This window comes from Carettochelys insculpta, chromosome 32 (assembly GCF_033958435.1).
Source record: "Carettochelys insculpta isolate YL-2023 chromosome 32, ASM3395843v1, whole genome shotgun sequence".
Classification (NCBI taxonomy): Eukaryota; Metazoa; Chordata; order Testudines; family Carettochelyidae; genus Carettochelys; species Carettochelys insculpta.
The window spans coordinates 1,042,375-1,068,552 of NC_134168.1; the positions used below are offsets into that span (position 1 = coordinate 1,042,375).

Consider the following 26,178-nt stretch of genomic DNA (forward strand, 5'->3'; position numbering starts at 1 on the left):
GGAAACCCCATGGCAGGAAGCTGAGAGTATTCAGGCAGAAGCCATCACCTGTGGTGCCCCTGAACACCTCAGAGCAACCCCCGGCAGCCCATGGGAGGGATGGCAATCAGTCAGCCACCCTAGCAGTCCCAGGGCTCCCCCTCCGACCGTCCCCAGGGCTCCCAGAGGTCCGGCTACAGGGGGAAGAAGCATGGGAGCTGCTGGGTCTCTGGAGCAAGGAGGAGGTGCTTTGGGTGATGGAGAGAAAATAGTGCAATGTGGCCACCTTCCCCCGCTGGCTGAGAGCCTGACTGCCCGGGGTCACCCCATCTGCAGTCCTGACATGTCAGGAGTAAGCTTAAAGAGCTGTGCCTGGCCTCAGGACTATGTCAGCTAGTTGAGGGCTCCCCTTGCCACTTGCCCCTTTTACAGGGAGCCCAGGGTCATCCTGGAACTCTGGAACACATCCTCCCTACCACCCATCCTCAGCACCATGGCCAAGGAAAAACAGCAGGTTGAGGAGCAGGAGCCGAGACCATCACCCAGGCCTGCACCAACAGAGACGGAGCTGGAGCTTGGCACCCAGGCAACGGAGTGGTCCAGTGAGGAGGGGGAGTTGGTCGTCATCCTCCCCTCCCACACCTCCAGACGGGTATCAGCCAGACAGGCTTCCCCCGACCTCTGTGGTGGACCCTCAGGTACGTACCCCACAGGGCACCCCCACCGGCACATGGGGTGTGGGCACCATAGACTACTGGGGGCCCCCATACCCTGGCAGACCCTGGCCCGCCAGGGCCCAGCCAGAGCATGGCCTCAGGATGTCAGACAGCCACCAGTGCTCATCAGCACCCACTCCCACAGACAGCATCTTGCCCTGCCCTGGAGGGTGGGGGCAGACCACACAAAGGGAATACCCCCAGAGCCACCACACCCACAGACAGGGGATGTGCACTCAACACCCATGGAGGACTGGGGGTGCATGGACTACGGGGCAGTGGCTGGGACTCACGCCCTTTTTCTCCCTTTCCCCGTTTCTACAGCCACACCATCCGAGGGCCAGGAGAGTCTTACCACATCCCTGAGCCCAGACAACCCCCTGGAGGCGAGGGACAGCGACCGCATGGAGGTAGCACCAGCACTTCTATGGGTCTGCTTTCAGCACAGCCAGAGGCAGCCAGCCGAGAACTCCCTCACATCGCCGCCTCCATCCAGTGCCAGGTGCAACTGGTGGAGTGGTACCTCTGTTTCGAGGATGGGTAGGCCGTCTGTTGCCAGGTAGCCTAGGAGGACATTATGACCACTTTGAAAGACATCTGGGCTCATATCGGGACCCACTCAGCCTCCTCCGGGCAGTTTTAATAGTTTGTAATATACTAATTTATTTTTCCCAAACCTCTGTGTGCCATGTGTTTAGTGGGGGGTGGGGAGGAGTGCGGGAGGTGGAGAGGGTGTGTGGGAGGTGGGGAGAGCATGAGGGAGGTAGGGGGAGCATGTGGGAGTTCCTGCCGGGGTGGCCAAGGTGGGGCTCACTGGGACCATGGTCGAAGTACCAACACAGGCCTCCCAGATCTGGACCCCGCCCTGGTTGGCCAGGCGTCTAGTGGCAGCAGCTGGTTCGGGTAGCCCTTGCTGACCTCACCTGCTCACCCCTAAATGAAGGCCTCCCCTTTGCTTACTATGGTGCTATGTATCGTGCAGAAGGTGTCCATCACCTGTGGGTCTTTGAGGACACCCACATCCAGGCAGGCAAGGAGGCAGCGCCACTGCCCCTTCAAATGGACAAAGGTGTGCTCAACTACCTGGCAGGTGTGGTTGAGCTTGCCATTGAAGGGCTCCTGTATAGGGTGAGGTGGCTCATATAGGGCCACATGAGCCAGGGCCAGAAGCGCGTATGTGTTCTCAGCCCCCATACTGAATGACACGGTGGCGTCCCCAGGGGGATATCCCTCTGGGGGTTATAGGTCCCAGTTTCCAGCTGACGGCACAAACCCAAGCTCCGGAAGACCCACGCTTCATGGGTGTAGCCAGGCCAGCCCACAAAGATGTCCTAGAACCAGCCCCTGCTGTCCACCATGACCTGCAAGACCACTGAGTGGTAGCCCTTCCTATTTATAAATTGTCCTCTACTGTGCTCCCGGGTGGAGATGGGTATGTGCGTCCCATCGAGGGCCATGAAGCAGTTCAGGAACCCCAGTGAACCCAAGTTCGCGATGGATGTGTCCAGGTCCTCGATGTGGATGACCCTCAGTAGGAAAGTGGTGCTGTTGGACCACCTGCAGGAAGGGGACATAGAAACCTATACGTGTGTGCAGGGTGTGCCAGGCCCCCCAAGCCCCTCTCCAGCCTCTGGGTTCTTTCACACATTCACCAAATACCAGAAGGATGGGCGCGCTTAAGCCATTGGGCATCAAAGTGGGCATTATCAAAGGAGCATAAAAGCATTGTTACAGGCTGGGGACCGACTGGTTCAGCAGCAGTACGATGGAAAGGGATCTTGGGGTTATGGTGGATGAAAGGCTGGGTATGAGTAAAGAGTGTGTCCTTATAGCCAAGAAGTCTAACAGCATACTGGGGTGCATTAGGAGAAGCATTTCGAGCAGATCTAGAGAAGTAGTTATTCCTCTTTATTCGGCACTGATGAGGCCACATCTGGAATATTGTATCCAGTTTTGGGCCCCCCAGTATAAAAAGGATGTGGATTTGCTGGAGCAGGTTCAGCGAAGGGCAACAAAAGAGATTAAGGGTCTGGAGCACAAGACCTATGAGGATAGGCTGAGGGATTTGAGCTTGTTTAGTTGACAGAAGAGAAGACTTAGAGGTGATTTAATAGCCACCTTCATCTTCCTGAAGGGGAGCTCAAAAGAGGAGGGTAAGAAGCTCTTCTCAGTGGTGTCAGATGGCAGAACAAGGAGTAATGGTCAGAAGTTAAGGAGGGAGAGGTGTAGGTTAGATGTTAGGAAAAACTACTTCATAAGGCGGGTGGTGAAGCATTGGAATGCGTTGCCTAGAGAGGTGGTGGATTCTCCATCCCTTGAGGTTTTTAAGTCCTGGCTGGACAAGGTCCTGGCTGGGATGACTTAGTGGGGGTTGATCCTGCTTGAAGCAGGGGGCTGGACTAGATGACCTGCTGAGGTCCCTTCCAGCCCTGTGATTCCGTCATTCTGTGATTCTGGGTTAAGTGCCCAATTCCCTTTCACATTCAAAGTCTGTTGGGTGTCTAACTCTCCGAGATTCCTTCACAAAAGATATTTTGATTGATATAAAATGGTGCCTGTATTAGTTGTCTTTAAAACGAGGAATTCCATTTTCTGGCTGGCTTGTTTATATTAACTGTTTTCCAGTTGCCCTTATTTTCCCGGTTGTGATCAGGTTCATAATAAGACCGTCCTTGTATTTTTTTTTTTCATTTTAAACAACAAGTCGGAACTTTACTCTGTGGAATTTTTTCAAATTCCCTTCTGAGATATGTTAAGGGAGATTATCTCATCTCACACAAAGGCGAAATTATGATTCAGGGGAAGTGTTAATTTCTGCCAGAGCATATAACAATGACATAAGCAAAGAAGCACAATGGGATACAGACACACAGATAAGAGCCCCGAGCTCAGTTTCCTGAGGTAACTAAAGACTATCAATAGTAGAAGAGGCTAGAAAACTTGGTGCAAAGATTATTATCTTCTCTTGGCAAATGTGAAGGAAGGCTTATGGATGGGGGAAGCTAGCAAGAGAACATCAGTGGGGAAGGTAAAAGGGCAGGGTGAAAATCAAATAGTCTTATTTGGAGGAGAGAAATATCTGCTGAGGCATCATAGAATCATAGACTCCTAGGGCTGGGAGGGAGCTCAGGAAATACTGTAGTCCAGCCCCCTGCCCAAAGCAGAATCTGCCCGAACTAAATCAGCTAACTAAACAAGAGATCCACGGTGTTTCAAAGAATATGGTTAGATGTCCAATACAGGGCTTGGAGCAAAAAGACGCCTAAGAAAGAACAATGAATGGTTCTCAGATTTACAATATCTGAATGTCCCCACTGGCTCAGACCAAAGGTCTGTCAAACCCAGTATCCTTCTTCCCACAGCGGCCAATTGCACTTGCTTCAGAGGGAATGAACCGAACATGTAACTGCCGAGTGATTCACGCCCAGTTTCCCTTTCCTAGTTCCGGCAAACCAACGTAGGGATATCATCCATACCCCTTCTTGAGAATAGCTACCCATTGACTTCTAATTTTCAACAGTGTCTTGGATCCTTACGCGTATTTCAGTTTCACTGCAAAGTTCTGTTTTTATTCCTCATTCCTAAAAAAGACATCAAATAAACTTGTGTCTCTTGCGTGTCTCCACGTTTTTCTGGATTTCCATTTTCTGTTATGTATTTATGATGCACTGGGGACAATATACCGTTGCCCCTCCCGGTGTTGATCCAGTTCATAAGGGGACATCATCAGTCCATGGATGAAGAGACTGGAAGATAGGACAGATCAAGAAGTCTGTGGTGGAAAGGTAAGCAAGAGCTTTCAGACTGATTTGCTCCCACACCTTTGCTTTAATAGCAAATATTTGCAATTTATCTTTTTTAAAACCGTGTATATTATAGCTCATAAAATACTGAAGAACAAACCAATCTCTCCCTTCATTTATTCTTTCTCCATGCATCTTTATCACATTCGGTGGGTATCTGATCTGTTTTCATTCCCTTTTTTTTTTTTTTTTCATTATTCCAAGGCATGTTTTCCTTTCTGGATAAAAATAGCTCTCTTATTTCTCTTTTAATGATCTTGCCTCATTACATCACTTGCATTATTTCATATGGGGTGGCATACCCATCTCATCTGCATTTTTGTAAGTTCACATGAGGCTGATACAATTAACCCTGCTGTTAATGAGATTGGGAAAAAGCTCGTAGCTTGACTTTCAGATGTGTGTGCGTTCCTTACTGAAAAGGAACTTGAAGTATCGCCTACAAAGAGACAGTGTTGAGCTCTCTTTTATCTATTCAAATTTGACACATTAACATGTGGTTTGAACTGGGACACCAACTATCTGGGCAATTATATGGACTATTTTACATACTTGGTTTCATCTGACTCATAACTTCCCACCCCCCTCTGCCACCCCTCTGATCTTCTGATTTGCCCACCTTGATTACAATTTTTCTGATTTGTCAACCTTGATAAGTATCAAAACAAAAAAGCAGTCAAGTAGCACATGAAAGATGAACAAAATAATTTATTAGGTGAGCTTTCGTGGGACAGACCCACTTCTTCAGACCATAGCCAGACCAGAACAGACTCAATATTTAAGGCACAGAGAACCAAAACAGTAATCAAAGTTGACAAATCAGAAAAAAAATTTGATAAGAACATAAGAATGGCCATACTGGGTCAGACCAAAGGTCCATCCAGCCCAGTATCCCGTCTGCCGACAGTGGCCAATGCCAGGTGCCCCAGAGAAGGACAACAGAAGACAATGATCAAGTGATTTATCTCCTGCCATCCATCTCCTGCCCTTGTACTGAAGGCTAGGGCACCATACTTTACCCCTGGCTAATAGCCATTTATGGACCTAACCTGCAAAAATTTATTGAGTTCTTTTTTAAACCCTAATAGAGTCCTGGCCTTCACAGCCTCCTCCGGCAAGGAGTTCCACAGGCTGACTGTGCGCTGTGTGAAGAAAAATTTCCTTATATTAGTTTTGAACCTACTACCCATCAATTTCATTTGGTGTCCCCTAGTTCTTGTATTATGGGAAAAGGTAAATCATTTTTCTATGTTCACTTTCTCCACACCATTCATGATTTTATATACCTCTATCATATCACCCCTCAGTCGCCTCTTTTCCAGACTGAAAAGTCCCAGTCTCTCTAGCCTCTCCCCATATGGGACCCGTTCCAAACCCCTAATCATCTTAGTCGCCCTTTTCTGTACCTTTTCTAATGCCAGTATATCTTTTTTGAGGTGAGGAGACCACATCTGCACACAGTACTCAAGATGTGGGCGTACCATAGTTTTATGTAGGGGAAGTATGATATCTTTTGTCTTATTATCGATCCCTTTTTTAATAATTCCTAACATCCTATTTGCCTTACTAACTGCCGCTGCACACTGCGTGGATGTCTTCAGAGAACTATCCGCTATAACTCTAAGATCCCTTTCCTGATCTGTCGTAGCTAAATTTGACCCCATCATGTTGTACGTGTAATTTGGGTTATTTTTTCCAATGTGTATTACCTTACACTTACCCACATTAAATTTCATTTGCCATTTTGCTGCCCAATCACTCAGTTTGCTGAGATCTTTTTATAGTTCTTCACAATCCCTTTTGGTTTTGACTGTCCTGAACAACTTGGTGTCATCTGCAAACTTTGCCACCTCACTGCTTACCTCATTTTCTAGATCGTTGATGAACAAGTTGAACAGGATCGGTCCCAGGACTGACCCCTGGGGAACACCACTAGTTACCCTCCTCCATTGTGAAAATTTACCATTTATTCCAACCCTCTGTTTTCTATCTTTTAACCAATTCCCGATCCATGAAAGGATCTTTCCTCCTATCCCATGACCGCCTAATTTACATAAAAGCCTTTGGTGTGGGACCGTGTCAAAGGCTTTCTGGAAATCTAGGTATATTATGTCCACTGGGTGCCCCTTGTCCGCATGTTTATTAACCCCTTCAAAGAATTCTAATAGATTAGTTAGACACAACTTCCCTCTGCAGAAACCATGCTGACTTTTGCCCAACAATTCGTGCTCTTCTACATGCCTTGCAGTTTTATTCTTTACTATTGTTTCTACTAATTTGCCTGATACTGATGTTAGACTTAGCGGTCTATAATTGCCAGGGTCTCCTCTGGAGCCTTTTTAAATATTGGCGTTATATTGGCCGTCTTCCAGTCATTGGGTACCGAAGCGGATTTAAAGGATAGGTTACAAACCACTCTTAATAACTCCGCAATTTCACATTTGAGTTCTTTCAGAACCCTTGGGTGAATGCCGTCCGGTCCTGGAGACTTGTTACTATTCAGCTTATCAATTAACTCCAAAACCTCCTCTAATGTCACTTCAATGTCAAAAGCCCTATAGCCGAGTGTACCCAGTACTGAACTGCTTCAGTCTCTGTGTTGCTCTGTAGGAGGTGGCAACCCCAGTTCTGTGCCTTGGTGAGGAGACCAGAGTTTCTGGTCCAGCAGGACAGGCATTAGATATAATACTGGCAGCCAAAGGAGGGACCTGTGCTCTAATTGGAACAGAATGCTGTGTATACATACCTGATAATGCTAATGAGGCAATAAATCGTGCTGCAATTTGCTCCAGATGGCTAGAATGATTTATTACCTCATTAGTATTATCAGGTATGTATACACAGCATTCTGTTCCAATTAGAGCACAGGTCACTCCTTTGGCTGCCAGTATTATATCTAATGCCTGACGGTTTTGGAGAGCCACTTGTCGGACCGCTCCTACTTCTTTGGCCAGAGCTTTTAAGCTCTCTCCTGTTTCATTGGCCATGATCTCAACCACCGCTTGTGACCTTAAAAGCCTTTTTCCATGGTGAATTACCCACCCTACTGGGATTAAAGAAATGCCAACAGCTTCTTCCCAAGTTAGGGGGTTGATAACTTTGTTTGGTTCTCTGTGCCTTAAATATTGAGTCATCTCTGGTCTGGCTATGGTCTGAAGAAGTGGGTCTGTAACACGAAAGCTCATCACCTAATAAACTGTTTAGCTAGTCTTTAAAGTGCTACTTGACTGCTTTTTGTTTTGATAGTGGATAGACTAGCACGGCTTCCTCTCTGTTACTGATATATTAGGTGGCTATTCCAAACTGCTGCTACAGTGATCAAAGTAAATAGAGATAGATAGATAGATAGCTATAGATATTTTACACTCCCAGGGTTCATACACGCAGGGTTGTGAGCTCAGTCCTTGAGGGTTCATTTTGGGATCTGGGCAAATAGACTTAAAAAAAAAAAAAAAAAAAGGATGGTGCTTGGTCCTGCCAAGAGGGCAGGGACTGGACTCAATGACCTCCTGAGGTCCCTTCCAGGTCTGTGAGATGTGCGTGTCTCCATAGAATCACAGAATCCTAGGAATGGAAGGGAACTCAGGGGGTCCTTGAGTCCAGCCCCCTGCCCAACACAGGATCAACCTCAACTCTCTCATGCCAGCCAGGACTTTGTCAAGCCAGGGCATAAAACCTCCAGGAATGGAGATTCTACCACCTCACTAGGTAACACATTCTAGTGCTTCACGCTCAGGGCAGATGTTCCTATGAGTTCAAATCTTTGCCATTTTGTTGTGAAGAGTTGTGGATGTAAGGATATTTCAAAATCTGTGCCTAGGAGTGTAAAATCATATTCAAGGGAGATTAAGGGAATAGAGGTGACATTTCTGTAATTCAGTAAGATTCTGTGTTTTGGGCTCATCTATATTCAAAGATCCATCTCTCAATTGTATAACGACAAGTCTCAGAGGGGTAGCCACGTTAGCTGGTCCATGCAAAAAACCAAAAAGGAGTCCTGTGGCATCTTAAAGACTAACAGATTTAGTTGGCATAAGCTTTCCTGAGTAAAAAGCGTCTGACAAAGTGTTTTTTAATCCACAAAAGCATATGCCCATGGAAATCTGATAGACTGCATCTACACTAGCAAGAAATTTCAGAAAATCAGGCACATTTTTGAAAGAACTCTTGGAGCATCCACAGGCAAATGCAGTCTTTCAATGCAAAAGGGAAACAGCACGGCCCTTCTTCTGGAAGCCATCTTCCGATCCCGGATCAGGAAGAGCACCTCCTTTCAAAAACTTCTTTAAAAAAAAATGTTGACAGACGCTCCATGGGCCCATTTTATGAAAGAGCAGTCCTCATGGTGCTGGATTTATTGTTCTCTGGCCCGTTCTTTCGAAAGAGGTGAGGCTGCCTGGATGGTCTCTATCTAAAGAGCCGATCGATCCTTCCATCCGATTCTTCGAGTGTAGATGTGCCCTTTCAAGAAAAGATTTTTTGGAAGAGATCTTCCAGAGGAACTTCTTTCGAAAGATCAGTATTGTGTAGACGTCTTTAAGTTGCCACAAAATTCATTATTGTTTTAAGTAGATAAGTTTTCCTGTGTTCATTGGGGACCCCATTTTTGAAACATGGAGATATACTTATCTCATAGAGCTGAAATGGACTTAGAAAGGATATTGAGTCCAGTCCCCTGTGCTCACACAGGATCCATCACCATCCCTGACCATTTTTTAATCGAACCTGCTGCCTGCACGCACTCAGTATTTCGTGATTTTCTCTTTCTAGATCCCTTACACGGAGAACATGGAGGATGGAAATCAGACAGTCATCGTGGAATTCATCCTGTTAGGATTTGGGAATGTCCCTGAAATGGAGACCCTTCTCTTCCTGCTGTTTCTACTGATCTACATTGTGACCATGACTGGGAACATCCTCATCATCACACTTGTAGTGACTGATCGGCACCTTCAAACACCCATGTACATCTTTGTGGGCAACTTGTCCTTCTTGGAGATTTGCTACAGCTCTGCCATCCTGCCCAGGCTGCTGGCCAGTCTCCTGACTGGCAACAAGACCATTTCTGTCTTAGGCTGTCTTGTGCAATTGTATTTCTTTGGTATTATGGCAAACACAGAAGCTCTTCTGCTTACAGCAATGTCTTGCGATCGGTACGTAGCAATATGCAATCCCCTCCGTTATGCTGCTCTGATGAATGGCCGGGTTTGTTTCCAGCTAGTGGCTGGGTGCTGGATCAGTAGTGTTGTGGTCTGTGGCATTGTTATTATTTTCCTGTTCCAATTAACATACTGTGGTTTGAATGAAATTGACCATTTCTTTTGTGATATTTCACCTGTGATAAAATTGTCCTGTGGAGACACCCGGACTCTGCAAGAGATAACGTTTATTGTGTGTACCGTAGGGACGATGATACCCTCTGTACTGACACTGATAACCTATGTCTGTATCATCACTGCCATCCTGAGGATCCCATCCACCACTGGGAGGAAAAAGGCCTTCTCCACCTGCTCCTCCCACCTCATTGTGCTGACAGTTTTCTATGGGACCGTGTTCACTGTCTACGTGGGTCCAATAGCCAACACTCCCAAGGTCCTACACAAAATCTTCTCTCTCTGCTACACAGTCTTGACACCCATGATCAACCCCGTCATCTACAGCTTGAGAAACAAGGATGTCAATGAATCTCTCAGGAAAAATATTCTTAAACCATTGGCTTTGAGAAAAAGGCTTGGAATGGGAAAAGACAAATTTTAGCTTACGGTACAATGCAGGTGAACGCATACGGTTCCTTAGACATGAGCCATTTTAGACCTCAAGAATACAGCCCCTCATTGATCACCTTGCTTTAAGCTTGCAAAACAAAAAGCAGTCAAGCCACACTTTAAAGACTAACAAAATGGTTTATTAGGTGAGCTTTCGTGGGACAGACCCACTTCTTCAGACCATAGCCAGACCAGACCAGACTCAATATTTACCATTTTGCTAGTCTTTAAAGTGCTACTTGACTGCTTTTTGTTTTGATAGTGGATAGACTAGCACGGCTTCCTCTTTGTTACTATTCAACTTGCTTTAAGCTTGTATTCTTTCTTTCTTTCTTTCTCTGCTACTTGTGCAGAATTCTTCTTTCATACATTTAATGCACATTTCTATTCCCAGGATTTGACGCTATTTTTAAAAAGTGAGCTTTTTACCAAACTAACATTTTATTCACCTGTACCTGAAAACTAGTGTCTAAATTCTGCAAGGAGCATCACATCTTTTCAGTACTTTTGGGTCCCTTGCACTTCCATGGGAGCCAATGAACTTCATTATCCATAGATTAGAATCATGACTTTTCCATTACACCTCTGAAAAGCGGGGGAAGTTGATTCCACAGTGAGTGGAGAATGTTCATTGGGTATCGTTCTATGCCATTCTGCACATGGTAGACATAAAATGAAAATCTGTGCATGGTTGGGAGTCTCTGTGTCCCACCATTAGATAGCTGGTGCCTGTTAATACATCCTGGCAAGCTCAAGACAACACTTAAATGTTTCTATTTGTGTGTGTGCTGAGATCAATAAAGATAATTGATACAGATATACGAAAAGTGAATATTAGATAGCAGAGAGAGTATGCTTATTAAGTTAGCAGATGATACCAAGCTGGGAGGGGTTGCAGCTGCTTTGGTGGATATGGTCATAGTTCAAAATGATCTGGACAAATTGGAGATATGGTCTGAGGTAAACAGAAGTTTAATAAAGACAAATGCAAAGCACTCCACTTAGGAAGGCCAATCAGCTTTATACATATAGAATGGGATGTGACTGTTTCGGAAGGAGTGCTGCAGAAAGGGATCTAAGGGTCAGAGTGGAGCACGAGATAAAGAGGAGTCAATAATGTAATGCTGTTGCAAAAAAAGCAATCACATTTTTGGGATGTATTCACAGGAAAGTAGCAAACAAGACCTGAGGAGTCATTCTGCTCTACTCTGCACTCATTAGGCTTCAGTTAGAGTCCTGTGTCCAGTTCTGGGCACCACATTTCAAGCAAGATGTGCAGAAACCGAAGAAGGTCCAGGGAAGAGCAAAAAGAACGATTAAAAGGTGTAGAGAACACGAGCTATAAGGGAAGACTGAAAGAACTGAGCATCTTTAGTTTAGATAAGAGAAGACTTAGAGGAGACACGATTGCAGTTTTCAAACACCTTCAAGAGGGTTACAAGGAGGAGGGAGTAAATTTGTTCTCCTTGACCTGTAAGGATAGGACAAGAAGCAATGGGCTTAAACTGCAGCAATGAAGGTTCAGCTTCGACGTTAGGAAAAACTTCCTAACTGTCAGGCTGGTTAACCACTGGAATAAATTGCCTGGGAAGGTTGTGAAATCACCATCACTGGAGCTTTTTAAGAGCAGGTTAGATAGACATCTATTGGAGGTGGTCTCGACGGTGATTGGTCCTGCCTTCAGGGCAGGGCACTGGACTCGATGACTTCTCGAGGTCCCTTCCAGTCCTAGTGTTCTCTGATTTTATTATTCTAAAATAAATGGCCACACATTGCCTCCCCCTGCCAAATAAAAGGAAATGCATGAATTAAACTGAAGAGACAATGAGCACACAACCACGCCAAATCACATCCTACACAATGCCACTTGGGCCACCCTTGTCCAAACAGAAATGTGCAACATGCATAAAAATATCAATCACTGACTTTTGATAGAAAAATTCATTAAGGAAGAAAATCTCACTTAGTCCCTCTTTGAATTTGTGGCCTCTTTCCCTCCCTGCAATAAACTGGGATTCTGCTGCTCTCTTTGGAACTGGGTAAGTTCTCCCATAGAAGAACAGTCACACTGGCTTAGACTAAAGGTCCATCCAGCCCATTATCCTGTCTTGTGACAGTAGCCCATGCCAGATGCCCCAGATGGACTGAACATAGCTAATCTAGAAAATAATCTTTCGCTTGTCATCCATTTCCAGCCTCTAACATTCCTTTCAACAGTTCTTGCCACATTTCTTTCTTTTTTTCCGCACTCCTTTCTATGTTTCTTTCTACGAAACTGCCTACTGTAATAGAAGCACTTTGAAAAAAGGTTGCTTTTTCCCCGGTACAGGTTAAAGTAGACTGCTCTGCTTCAGTTAATAGTAAATTAACACGAGGGACCAAATTCTGCAGGACATTTAACATCTTCTGAGTGGTTCTGAGTCTTTTCTCCGCTCACTGAGTCCAAATAGGTTGATTATCCATTCATGAGGAGCCTGTTTTCAACTATGCCTCTGAAAAATAGCTTATGAGCAATTACCTAAACAAAAAATGGATGTCTGTGGAGTGCATGTAGTCTCAGCTAGTTCAAACTAGGGGACTGGTAGAGAGGGAATAGAGCCTATTCCACAAAAAGCCATTTTACATCCAACGACTCTACTTTGAAATAGGCTTTGTTGTGTGCCGACACTCTCTTTCGAAATAGCTAAGAGCTATTCCGAATGCATTTGGGCTGCGTTTACACCACAGTGATCTTTCGAAACATGATCTTCTTTTGCAAGAACACGTCCCCACCCAAAAAAAGCGGATCAAAAGGGCAATTTGGTCTCTCGAAAGAGAGCGTCTACACAGCCTCCTCTCTTTTGAAAGACTGGGCCAGGGGTTGAAAAATCTGCAATCATGGGGACAACTTTTTTAAACAAAGGACCCCCACAACATCTACACATGCTTTTCCCTGAAAGAGTCTTTTGGAAAAGAAGGTGGTCTTCCTCCTTTGGGAGGGGAAAAGGGCTTCCACAGAAGCACCGTGTTCTTTCTAAAGCATGGGTGTCCAACCTTTTGGCTTGCCTGGGCCGCATTGAGTGAAGATAGTCTTGGGCGGCGTACAAAATATATAATATAGTTAATATATATAAATCACATAATAATGTTAAAATTTTCCGATCTTGTGGGGCCACATTACTAGCTGTCCAGGGCGGCATGCAGCCCGTGGGCCGCAGGATGGACACGCCTGTTCTAAAGGAATTCGAAAGACCACTCTTTCTGTGTGGATGCTCAACTTTGTCTTTCAGAAGAAGCCCTGATTTTCAGAAAGGACTCGCTCATGTAGATGTGGTCTTTCGGTGGTGTTAATTGGCTGGTTGGGCATGCTGTACATTTACATATCCATAACTGCTCTGCATGTGTACACTCATACCCAATCTAAGAAACAGAATGCTAAGCAATGATGAGAGGTCAAACTCTATTAGAATTCACCAAAACATCACCGTCTGGTGTCATACAGTCCTATATAAGGGGCTTTCACCATGGTTTTGTCATATTCATACAATGAAGTTAGGAAAAGTGACCAAAATGTCATCAACTTTTACCAGAATGAAAAAGGTAGCAAAAGTGCCAGGAGCCAAATCAATGAAAAGCCCAGATAATTGTTTCAAGCCTCTTTGTAACACTGGAGAACACACACACACACACACACACACGCACACAGAAGAAATGTTCACAAGGGAAAAAATCTGAAATAAATCTTCCAGTTCAGTCTGATTTCTTTGATGGCCTACGTAGGTTTAGAAGGCCTCTAAGCTTCACAGCTTCATGGTCCCACAGCAGGGAACAAAGTTCCATCCATGGAGGAGGAGATCCGTATGGGGTTGGTGTGTTATTAGGCTCCCCACAGCTGCATCACTCCCGGCCTCTGCCTTGAAGTCCTGGCCAGCTGCTCCCATCCCCCTCCTGTTCGCTGTGAGGAGCAGGAGATGGGACAGAAGGGCACTGCCAACACTGGGTCTCCCTCCCCGGCCTCTCTCTGGCCAGGTACCTGTTAGCCGATGGCTGGGTAATGAGTGGTCTGTGAGCCTAATTACATCTGAGTCTTTTACTGCTAGGACCGGCAGTCCCTTCGCAGTGGGCAGCCAGAATGGCTGACGAACGCCCCAAAGATCCACCCGAATCTTTAACTGCTAGGGCAGACTGTCCCTTCACTGTGGGCAGCCAGGATGGCTGTCGGGTGCCCCAGGAGTCTGCCCCGTGCAGGCAACATGACTCAGTGCTCAGCTTTTACTGCACCTTACCACTGACCAGGCTGATGTTGCCAAATGGCTGAGGTTCTCTGTTTGTGTTCAGTTGAGTTACAGTAACTGGAAGGAGTCAGGCTGAAAGCTTAAATGGTGGCTATTTATTAAAAGCAGAAACAAGAATCTTAATGGTTACAAGGTTATTGCTCTATCTTCTTAAATACTCGTAGGATGATACGTATGACATGTTAATTAGATTACAAGTGAAAGGTTACCCATTTGAGGACAAGACGCCTCAGCCTAAAGAGCTCTTACTATTAAATGCGCACAAAATACATTGCAGGTATAATTCACACGCCTGCCTCCTTCGACTCCTGGCATAGCCAACGTGGTTCAACGAATCCCTCGGGAAGAACAATGCGAGGAGGGCATCCTCTGGGTCCTCGGGAGGCAAAGACCTTACCTGACTGGCAGATGTAAGTAATTGGAGCTCAGTTAGAGTGGGCTGCCGGACCCTTCTTTACACCCCTTGGGTCATGCACATTGTTCCTTATCTAAACATACAATTGTGCTGGTTCATCTTTGTGATGCCAGTTCTTACAAGGCAGTTGCAATTCAATTGACACTTGTAAGATAGCGATAACTAAATCATTAAGACAGAACATTCTTTTCACATGGGCGGGAGGTTCCTCTTCTGGGACAATGTGTGGGTGTATCAGTTATCAATACCAGCCAAGGGCAGTTTGAGGCCCTGTGGTCAACAGCTGGCCTGTTCGCCCACTTGTCTGTATTCTTCAGTCCAGGGTCATGCTGAGACATCACATCTGTGTTTTGACGCCTCAAAAGACTGGGCTTGAGATAAGCGCATCTGTGCTTTCAGATATTCTAAGACTGTGCTGTTTCTTTGTCCTTTGTGCTCCGAGGCACCTAAGAGGGGCAAGATGGAGCAGAGCAGGGGGATTCTGTCTGGCTACAGTACCCCATCTCCACACAGAGCCGGGTATGGAAGGGAGCCAGGGCTCATGGACCAGGAAAGATGCTGGCAGATGCTGCACCCTCAGGCATGTGAAGTCAATGCCTAAAATAAAAGCCTGTGGTCTGGCATGGACTTCCCCAGTGGGTGGCACACATCCACCAGCTATCTCTGGCTCTCCTTCTCACTCACACGCACAGACTGCCTCTGTGTATCTGACACACACACACACAGAGTCTCTGTGTGTCCCTGTCATACACTCACGTTCACACATATGCTGTGTCTCTGTTGCAAGAAGGGGTACTAGGCTAGATGGACCTCTGGAATGCCCCAGTGTGGCCTAATTTATCTTCCAAATTTGAGAGCATTCCTTGCTATAACACATCTGTGCCGGGTTTCCCTTGGGGTGCTCCCTAGAACTGGGGTTCCACTGACCCTCTGTAACACCGGGCTGGGCTCCTCTCCCACTCTGCTGCTGTGATGAGCTTCAGACCCGCTCTGGGTCAAACATTTCCTCTTGTTTTCGCTCAAGCAGGGACACACCCAGCTGCAGATACACAGAAGCTGTGTCTACACATGCACGCTACTTCGAAGTAGCGGCACTAACTTCGACATAGCGCCCGTCGCGGCTACATGCGTCGGGCGCTATTTCGAAGTTAACTTCGACGTTAGGCGGCGAGACGTCGAAGTCGCTAACCTCATGAGGGGATCGGAATAGCACCCTACTTCGATGTTCAACGTCGAAGTAGGGACCGTGTAGACAATCTGCGTCCCGCAACGTCGAAATTGCCGGGTCCTCCATGGTGGCCATCAGCTGGGGGGTTGAGAGATGCTCTCTCTCCAGCCCCTGCGGGGCTCTATGGTCACCGTGGGCAGCAGCCCTTAGCCCAGGGTTTCTGGCTGCTGCTGCAGCAGCTGGGGATCCATGCTGCATGCACAGGGTCTGCAACCAGTTGTCGGCTCTGTGTATCTTGTGTTGTTTAGTGCAACTGTGTCTGGGAGGGGCCCTTTAAGGGAGCGGCTTGCTGTTGAGTCCGCCCTGTGACCCTGTCTGCAGCTGTGCCTGGCACCCTTATTTCGATGTGTGCTACTTTGGCGTGTAGACGTACCCTCGCAGCACCTATTTTGATGTGGTGCCGCGCAACGTCGAAGTTGAACATCGACGTTGCCAGCCCTGGAGGACGTGTAGACGTTACTCATCGAAATAGCCGATTTCGATGTTGCTACATCGAAATAAGCTATTTCGATGTTGGCTTCACTTGTAGACGTAGCCAGAGAGTCTCTGAGCAGTAAGCCAAGACTGGAAAAGCTCCAGTCCAGTGCCTAGGAAGTGCAAGCTGCACTGATCCTTAAGAAATTCTGACCAGCTTTGCCTCTCCCTCCGTGTGGACAGGAGTAGCCACACATCTGTAACCAAGCTAGGATTGTGCCCTGGATATTTCATGTAAAGAAGCAGTGGTTAAACTACACGCACATTTATTACCAACAAAAGGTTGATTTTCCAGGTTAGCAAACAGACCGAAGGAGGCTAATGGGCAAATCCACAAAAAGGCGCAGTGAGGGTAACGCTCTGGTTCGACGCATTGTGAATTAGCAGGCTCTCACCCTGACTGAGGTTGCTAGGAACATGCTGCAGTTGCGTGCAGCTCGGGTTTCTCAGGTTTCCATGCATCTGATGAAGCGGGTCTTTGCCCATGAAAGCTTATGCCCCAAAATATCTGTTAGTCTATAAGGTGCCACAGGACTTCTTGTTGTTCTCGAAGATACAGACTAACACGGCTATCTCGCTGATACTTGTGAGATTTCCTTAGACAGGCTAAAATCCCTTTAGCCTGGGTCCAGCACATACCCTAGTTAAGCCTTCTTTCTTGTCTCTTTCCACAAGTCCTCTTGTGTGGGCCGTGAAGAGGAAGTGAGGAGCTGAGTCCCTCCCTTTTATAGCTTCAGCATAGGGCAGGAACGCATTGTTTCCAACCTTGGTTCTAGACCAGAGTGTGGAAAAACACAAATTTCCTGACATGGCGCCTGGAGTTCTGGGATCTCATCACCTGCCCTTGTAGACTTACAGCAACTGTTCTTTACAGACTCTGTGGAGAGTTCCCAGGAAGGCTCACTTGGTGGGAAAGAATCTTCTCCTAAAGCCCATAATGTTCCCTAAAGGCTCATTATCTTGATTAACCCTTCCTAATGACAGGTCAATACTGCAAGCTGCTTCCCTAGTGGGTGTCTCAGATGGGTGGCTGTGTTAGTCTGTACTATCGCAAAGAGCAAGCAGTCCTGGAGGACCTCAAAGACTTACAATTTTATGTGTTAGATAATGATCTTTCATGGGTAAGACCCACACCTTCAGATTTTCAGGTTTGTAGCAGACAACAACTAAGACATATGCTAGCAACAGGAATGTGGAAAGTCTGAATGCTGTGGGCAACTGGAATGTTAGAGCTGCCTCCAAAGGAGATGGAGAGATACTGATGTGACATACTTGGACTGGCAGCGATGCGTTGGATGTCATCAGGAGAGATGTGCGATTGCAAAGACATTTGGTCAGGGAACAAAATGAAACATGTGGCAGGAGTTGGATTCCTTCTTAGCAAAAGAGCTAGAGGAAATTAGATTCCTGTCCTCAAGCGATGTGGGGGGTGGGAGTCCCGGGGAAGCAGCCGGGCTCCCACTGTGGGGTGCTGGGGTACAGCACATGGATAGGAGGGGTACACAAAGGAGGCTCAACATACTTCAGGCTCACCGCTGGCTAACACGGCTATCCCTGGGAGCCTTCTCTCATTCATGGAATCAGTCCCAGGGTCTCTCTTTTACAACTTGGTCTGCAGACACTTCCCATAATGAGACATCATTTGCTCAATTTTTCGGTCTACCCTTAACTGTACTCCTAACCAAAAGAGCTCGGCCAACAAAACCACTGCTGTAGACACAAGCCTATAGACAGAAGAGGGCTGCTGGGTCCATCGCGAACATCATTCAGAAAGTGTTCTTCCTTCTCCAGCAGAAAAACTCCTTCTCTCAGCATTTGCTGTGTGTAGGCCAGGGGCTCTCCCAAGACAGTTATGGCAGAACTTGAAAGCCTTAGTATAGACACTGACTGAGTGGCTAGAAGGGGATGTTCCACTAGGGCAGTGAATCCCCTACCTAAGAGGCAGCTGTCTTCTGTTCTCTTCTGGTATGGCTATGATCTGAAGAGGTGGGTCTGTCCCACGAAAGCTCATCACCTAATAAATTATTTTGTTAGTCTTTAAAGAGCTACCTATCTGTTACTAAGAGGCAGTTGTGTGTTTCATAGAAAAATACTCCTTCGTCTAGCTTGAGGGTTAGTTTGGTGTAACTATGTCACCCAGGGCACGAACCTTTTCAAAGCCTCACTTGGTTTCAAAACGCTGGTCCACACTAGACCTGAAAGTCAGTCCAAGATATACAGGTCCAGCTAGGACAATTGTGTTGCTGGAATCAACTTATCTAGGATCGACCTATCTGGCTGTCCTCAGGAAGGGAGCTTTCCTGTTGACCTGCTTTACTCCTTGCTATAATGAGGAGCACAGGGGTTGACTGTCAAGTCCTAAGAGTTCAATTTCTCACGTCCAACTAGGTACACAAAACCAGAGCCTGGAATAGTGACCCTGACTGGTAAGGGTGGATGTACCCTTGTGTAGACAGGCCTCTGTATTCTTGACACAAACTTATGGCCCCAACCAGAGGATTCACTGTTTGTCACTTCTGTGCCTCTGGAGATCAGACTTGAAATGTAGGTTTGCCTCAGGCAGCAGGGCAGATGCGCAACAGGGGCTGTGGAAGGTTGTCTCACCTTTACTTGTGCCGCCTTATGCCCATTCATGTTGTTTCAGGGTCCTTTCCTCACTCACGGCCACCCAATGCCACAGGACCACTCATAGTGGTCCATTCATTTTGTGACTTGTCCCACCAGCCAGGACACTCTCTGCCCCATCTTTATTGGGTAAAACAAAGAGTCCGGTAACATACAAAACGGATATTTTCCAGCCTGTCTGGCTCAACATTTAGCAAGCTCTTCATTGCATTCCCATGCTCTGGAGAACCATTTCCTCAATTGCTAATGCGCTTCCTCTCTTTTCCTTCCGGAGGCCCAGCTCCACCCATGTCATTCGCCCCGCCCCAAGCTGTTCCCGAGAATCCCGAGAGAATTCAGAGTTCCCCTCACCCCTGCTACTTCTCCCCCTTCAGGGCCAGTCCCAGGGTTTCAACTCTTTCTGTAACTTTACCTCTCTTTACAGCAAGGTGTAAATTACACCTGCCTTTGAAAATTACCCCAGAGCTCCTCTCCTCATCCAAGATCTGGTGGGATTTTCAAAGGCGCTAAAAGCATTTAGGACTCCAAATTGCTGGAACATCGCTTCTCTCCTGTGAACCTCTTTCCCAACCCAAATCTGTTTCCTTTGATAAATGGGGGCTTGTGTCATGAGAGGCAGGACCTTTGTTCCTTTCCAATTCCTTTCACTGTTCTGATGGCTGATCAGGAACAAGTTACATCAGCAGTCTGTATTCGGCAAATTTTCATTCTCCTATGCTTCTATGCTACACTGGCTTTCCTGGTGGCCAGCTCCTACCTTTGCCTATGTGAACACCTTCTCCAGCACCTGTGACAATAAAAAAGTCAGAAAATATAATACAAATTAAACTATTTTAAATGAGAAAAAATCCCATCACATCACCTGTTTTCTCAAGCATCTGTATCATATTCACTGTTAGATAAAAACATAAACCAGTCCTGTTTAAAGGTGGCAATGCAACATTGCTTAATTTGTTAGAATTCAGATACATGGGACAGAAAAAGAGAGAGACAAACCAGACTGCTCCCTAAAACACAGAGCAATAAATTAAGGTCATCTGGCTACAGAATTACTCACCATAACCAGCCCTTATATTCCCTTACTCCTCATTTCTGTACTTCCAGCTGTTCTCGAGCTAAAGATGACAGAGCTCAGAGAACCACTGATTTATCATTTCTCTGGCAGTTCTGAAAATAAATGCCTCCCACCAGCTGAGGAAATCATTCTTATTTGCTTTTCCTAGCTCAAGGGCTACTCCATGTCATCGACTCTGAGAATCAATAGTCCCTGGAGAAGAAAGCAAGTCCAAGGTTGACTCTGTAGTTTGATAGTTACTTTGGGCAAACTAATTATTCATACGAGCAAAGCTTGAGGCCACACACTATATAAAACTCTATAAAACTCTAGAGCCCCGTAAGTCAGCACCTCAGGAGATAGAAGAGGGTTGGTCTGGATGATCAGTTGTGTAATGGGAGGTGAACCAGTTAAAATAAAAGAAGAGCTTTACCTTCTTTTTGGCCAAAAAGGCCCACAAATGTGGAGGAAGAACAAATATACCAGGGAGACTCACTGTGATTTCCTTTGTTACGTCATTTTTGCTCGCACTTTTTTCCACTATTTTTATGTGTCTATCCCATGTGTTTCTGAGGCAATGGGCTGCAAAATGACTCTATCGCCTCTCTAATTTGCAATGTTGCCTAGTGACTTTTTGTGCCCGTTTCCCAGTCTTTTTCATTCATTCATTCATTCATTCCTGTTTGGGTGAGATGGGAAAATTGGATGTCATGAGTTTCGAAAAACATGGCCATATAACTTCTGTTTCCTTTATATCTCTGTATCAGTATTAAAATCAGCATCACTATAGATATCTTAATGTTGTCTTCATGCTGCAGAGATATATTAAGAGGCAGAAACTTTTACATGGCAGGACACACAGGTTCCAAAACCCCTGCAGACTTTCATTTCTTTCTTTGTCCATTTACAGAGCTGCATAAAATTTAACTCAGGGAATGTTCTCAATTCACTCTGATGGGATGATTTTCCACCTAATTTTCAGAGGCCTAGTTGACAACCAAGGATCCAAATCAACAGATAATGCATGTCATTGGCTTCTGATGGAGTGCCAGAGATGCAGAGCCACTCAAAAGATGTAGATCAGTTGACAAAGGTGTCCTGGGTTCAAATGACGCTAGAGATGGCACTTTACGCATGTCTGACGAGTTCCAATAAGAATGAAACCAGTCACTTGCTAACATGGTTTCATCAGAACCTTATTCCACTCAAAAGATTTTAAGTGCTTTGGAGAATTTGGTCACTAATGTTCCCGTCTGGATGAAAGAGGTGCAGCATGTGTATGAAGAAAGCCAACACATTATGAAGCCCGGCTCTTACAATATGAACAATTGTAAAAAGAAAGTCTGTGTTAAATGCATGAAAAATGAATGGTGCAAGAGAAGCAGAGTGACAGGCCAAAGAAAGAAAGACCAATAATAATAGGTAACCATGTTCTCATGGACTCAAAAATGGGCTGTGTTGCAGGGACGGTGTCAGTTCATCTCTTTTTTCCCACAGGTTAACATTTGTCCTTTAAATTTTTTATGGCTGTTTCTGAATGCAGTCAATTTCAGACTAACTCTTCTCAGGGACTCGTGGACCTCTTTGTTTCTCAGGGTGTAGATGAAAGGGTTGATCATGGGAGTCAGTACAGTGTAGAAGAGAGAGAATATATTGTGTAGGACCTTGGGAGTGTTGGTTCTTGGAAACACATAGACAGTGATCATGGACCCAAAGAAAATTGTCACCACAGTGAAGTGGGAGGAGCAGGTGGAAAAGGCCTTTCGTCTGCAGAAGGTGGATGGGATTCTCAGGATGGTACTAATGATAGAAAAGTAGGATGCCATGGTCAGTAAACAGGACACAAATAACCCTATGCCACCGACTGTAAATGTAGTCAGTTGAAGCGTTTGGGTGTCATCACAGGACAGCTTAATCATGGGTAAAAAATCACAAAAGAAATGGTCAATTTCTTTGGAATCACAGAATGTTAAGTGGAATAGGAAACTACTCACTGGAGGACCGCACAGAAAGCTACCTAGCCAGCAGCCTGCTACAAGCTGGCAACAAACCCTGCCATTCATCAGAGCAGCGTAACGGAGGGGATGGCATATCGCTAAGTACCGATCGTAAGACATTGCCATGAGGAGCAGAGATTCAGTAGCTGCCACTAAACCAAAGGTGCCTAACTGGACAATGCAGCCATTAAGTGTAATGGTTCTGTCCCCAGTCAGGAGACTGGCTAGCAGCCTAGGTAGGATGCTGGTAATGTTGCAGATCTCCAGGAATGACAAGTTCCCCAGGAAGTAGTACATGGGGGTGCGAAGGTACTGATCAGCCACAACTAGCACAATGATGAGGAGGTTCCCAGCCACAGTCACAATGTAGATCACTAGAAAAAAGAGGAAGAGAAGGGGCTGCAGCTCAGGGTCATTCCCAAATCCTAAGAGGATGAACTCCACTTTGGGTGTTTGATTTCTTTCTCCTGCTTTCTCCATAATATGTATCTAGAGAAAGAAAAAAGAATTAAATATTGATGGAGTGCGTGTAGTCAGGTTCTGCTGACGGCTACATTGGAAGAACCTGATGTGAGTAACCTCCTATCTGTTCATTTCTCCACCGGAAAATTGACGGTGCCAGTAAATAGCGGAAGACTCATGTAAGTAAGAGGTGGGGTGTACAGTATAGTTGAACCAAACGTATGGACACCTCTTGAATTATAGAAATGTCACCTCTAACACCCTTCAGATCTCTTATAATTAAATAAAACATGACCAGGCAGGGATTTTGAAATATGTTTATCATATCACTGTCATACCGGTTGAATGTATCTGCCCAGAACTCTCTCATACAGCAACACCTGTAATCCAACATAATTTCGGTTAGGCAGATGACCACTTATCATGGGTGTGTCCAAGTTTCCTTGGTCCCATAAAGTCTGTTTACAACCCTCCACCTGCATCTCAGTGTTCTGTGCTGTTATTTAGCTGTAATTTACCCCCTAAATTTCTGCTAAGAGTCCAGTGAGCAGTGGAAATGTTGGTAATGCTGCTAGACAATATTAACCTCCCATGGTTCAGCAAATTCTCTTGTCCAGCATTGGTCAGGTCCTAGTGGTGCTAGATCAGAGAGGTTCAACCTGTATTAACCAATCTGAAATGTGTAAGAAAATCAGCTGAATTACATTTATAGTTTAAACATCAGTCAGTCTATGCCACAGCTGGGAAGTAAAATGCAAGCCAGCAAGAGTACAATAGCAGGTCAGCAGAGTGGCATTTGTTCTTACTTAGGATCTCAGTTGGGTTAAAGCTCAGGTAGCTAGCCTGCACTGCTGAGGCTACACTGCTGCTTTTGGGACAATAATATAATCATAGCCCCTGTGTGTTGTTCTACTGGAGCAGGAATTATGTTGCCCAGACAAGGAGACCCAATATCACCAAGTATCTTCATCGCGCATCTGGAGAGAGTGACGGACAAGATCAAGGAAGAGGTAGAAGGGATATCTGTGTACGGGAAAAGAATTAATAACTTGAGGTTCACGGATGATACGGTTATCTTTGAGGAAGATGAGGAGAAGCTAGCGAAAACTGTGCAGGTGTTAAACGAAGAAGGGAAGCGGTACGAACTGATTATGAACATTGATAAGACAAAAACAATGGTATTTGGAGATAAGGAAATAGGAAGGAAGATCAGTGTGGATGGTATTGAACTAGAAAATGTAGAGAAGTTCACATATCTGGGGAGCAACATAAGGTATGATCTAGACTGTAAGAAGGAAATAGCGACTAGAATAGCAAAAGCAAGAACGAGTTTGAAGGCTGTGGATAAGATCTGGAAAAGCAGAGCAATTAGCTTAAGAACGAAGCTGGGTGTCTTGAAAACTTGTGAATTCAGCAGCATGTTGTACGGATGTGAGACATGGGTGATAATGAAAGATTCGAAAAGAAGAATATTGACATTCAAAAAGGAGTTGTTGTAGAAAGATTCTGAGAATAGGATGGATGCAGAGGGTCACCAATGAGGAATTACATAGGAAGATACAGCCGAAAGAGAACCTGCTGCAGAAGGTTATAAAACGGAAGCTACAACTATTTGGACATATTTGCAGAATGAACAACGAACAAAAAATCAAAACCCTGGTATTCGGCATTATGGATGGCTTGAATAGGAGAGGCAGACCCCACAGAGAATGGGTAGATAATGCAGTAGATTGGTGCAGAGCTAGTCTGCAGAAACTAAGCCGCTCTGCACTGGACAGGGAAAGATGGGAGGAAATAGTGGGAGAGACATCAGACACCAACGGGCGCTGAGCCCGCGGTTACTGATGATGACTATGATGATATCCTGAAGGGATGTAGCGCTAAGGGTAAGTCTCATTGGGCCGATGTGGATTTACCCATGCACAGCTTAGATCAGAATCTGACTCCTATGAAGGTATATAAGCAAAAAGAAAAAACAAGGGGGAGGAAGAACACTGAAAAAGAGAGAAATAAGACAGGGTCTCTCGGTCACACACACACACACTGAATGGAGAATGTCCCTGGAGAAAATTGAAAACCTGGAGAAAACCTGACTGTATCAAAAGCATGGAGATACATACAGAGGGAGATTGTTGATTAATAAAATACAGATCTCTTAAGAGAAGTAGAAGATGCTGTCTGTAAAAGAAAAGGTATCAGAACCAATGAAAATGAAATTTACCCCAGACTTTTCTCCTGCACACTTCTTGAAATGTAATCATAAAATCTTGGAAGATTAGGGCTGGAAGAGACCTCTGATCATACAACCCAACCCTGTGCTCAGAGCAGGACCAGCCCAAACTAAGCTGTTGCAGTCAGGGCTTTGTGAAACCCAGCCTTAAAATGTCTAAGAACTCTGGTGCAACATAAAATTGTAAACTAAATCTGGGACCGAAGAGGAAAAAGAACACATACAGGGAAGGGCCGCTCTTTTTCTTCCAAAATGTCTACAAACAATAAAACTCATATGGTGGAAAATAGAGAAAACTCATGTAAGGGATCACTAAACTAGATACCTCCATGGGGCATAGCTCCTTCCATGGTTATTTGGCAGGAAAGTCAGGGATGATGCTCCTCACCTTTGCTTGGCAGATGTGAAGAGGTGAGAGGGAACGGGTCGCCTGATGATCATCTGTTCTACTCATTCCCTCTGAAGCACCTGGCTCTGGCCACTACAGCAAGAATGAGACTGGAAGAGAAGGACCTTTCATGCAACCTTTGATGGTTGCTCTTATTGTCTGAATCTGAGAGCCACTCAGTGCGATTTCTTAGGCATGTTGTGCTGTAACCATTTCCCCCTGGTGCTACCTGGAACTGGGTTCCGTTGTTCCTTCTGAACACCCAGTCTGGGCTCCCATTCACACTGTGCTCCATTCATATCGATAGTGAGACATCCAGCTGCAGTTACATGTGGGCTCTCTGACCGCCACTGCATGGAAGAACAATAGTGTTGTTCCAATGATGACAACCACCAGCTCCAGAGCCTTGGCCCGAAGAGCTTCACTGCTCTGGTCAAAAGATTTGTTACCTTTTCACCTCGTTCTGGAGAGAAATATGTATTGAGAATATAAGAACAGCCACGCTGGGTGAGACCAAAGGTCCATCTACTCCAGTCTCCTGTCTTCCAACAGTGAGCAATAACAAGTGCTCACAAGAAGGAAAGCACAGAATAGGTAATCACTGACTGATCGCTCTCCTGTCGTCCATTCCCAGCTTCTGACAAACTCCATTCCTACCCATCCTGGTTCATCAGTATTGGGGGACCCAACCTCCATGAATTTATCTTGCTCTTTTTTGAACTCTGATGATATCCTGACCTTCACAACATCCTCTGGCAAGGAGTTTCA

General features: G+C 45.6%; 2 protein-coding genes across 2 annotated transcripts; one reads left to right on the top strand and one right to left on the bottom strand.

Annotated features, from left to right (window-relative positions):
• The first annotated feature begins 472 nt into the window (after positions 1-472).
• LOC142004489 (olfactory receptor 11A1-like) lies at positions 473-10,255 on the top strand. Its single transcript, XM_074982132.1, has 3 exons — positions 473-677; positions 1,020-1,105; positions 9,269-10,255. Exons 1-3 carry the CDS (start codon positions 473-475, stop codon positions 10,253-10,255), a joined length of 1,278 nt encoding a protein of 425 aa, XP_074838233.1.
• Positions 10,256-21,805: 11,550 nt separating this feature from the next.
• On the bottom strand, positions 21,806-22,810 carry LOC142004490 (olfactory receptor 6C75-like). The gene has a single exon (XM_074982133.1). The coding sequence runs from the start codon at positions 22,808-22,810 to the stop codon at positions 21,806-21,808; it is 1,005 nt and encodes a 334-aa protein (XP_074838234.1).
• Positions 22,811-26,178: the final 3,368 nt, after the last annotated feature.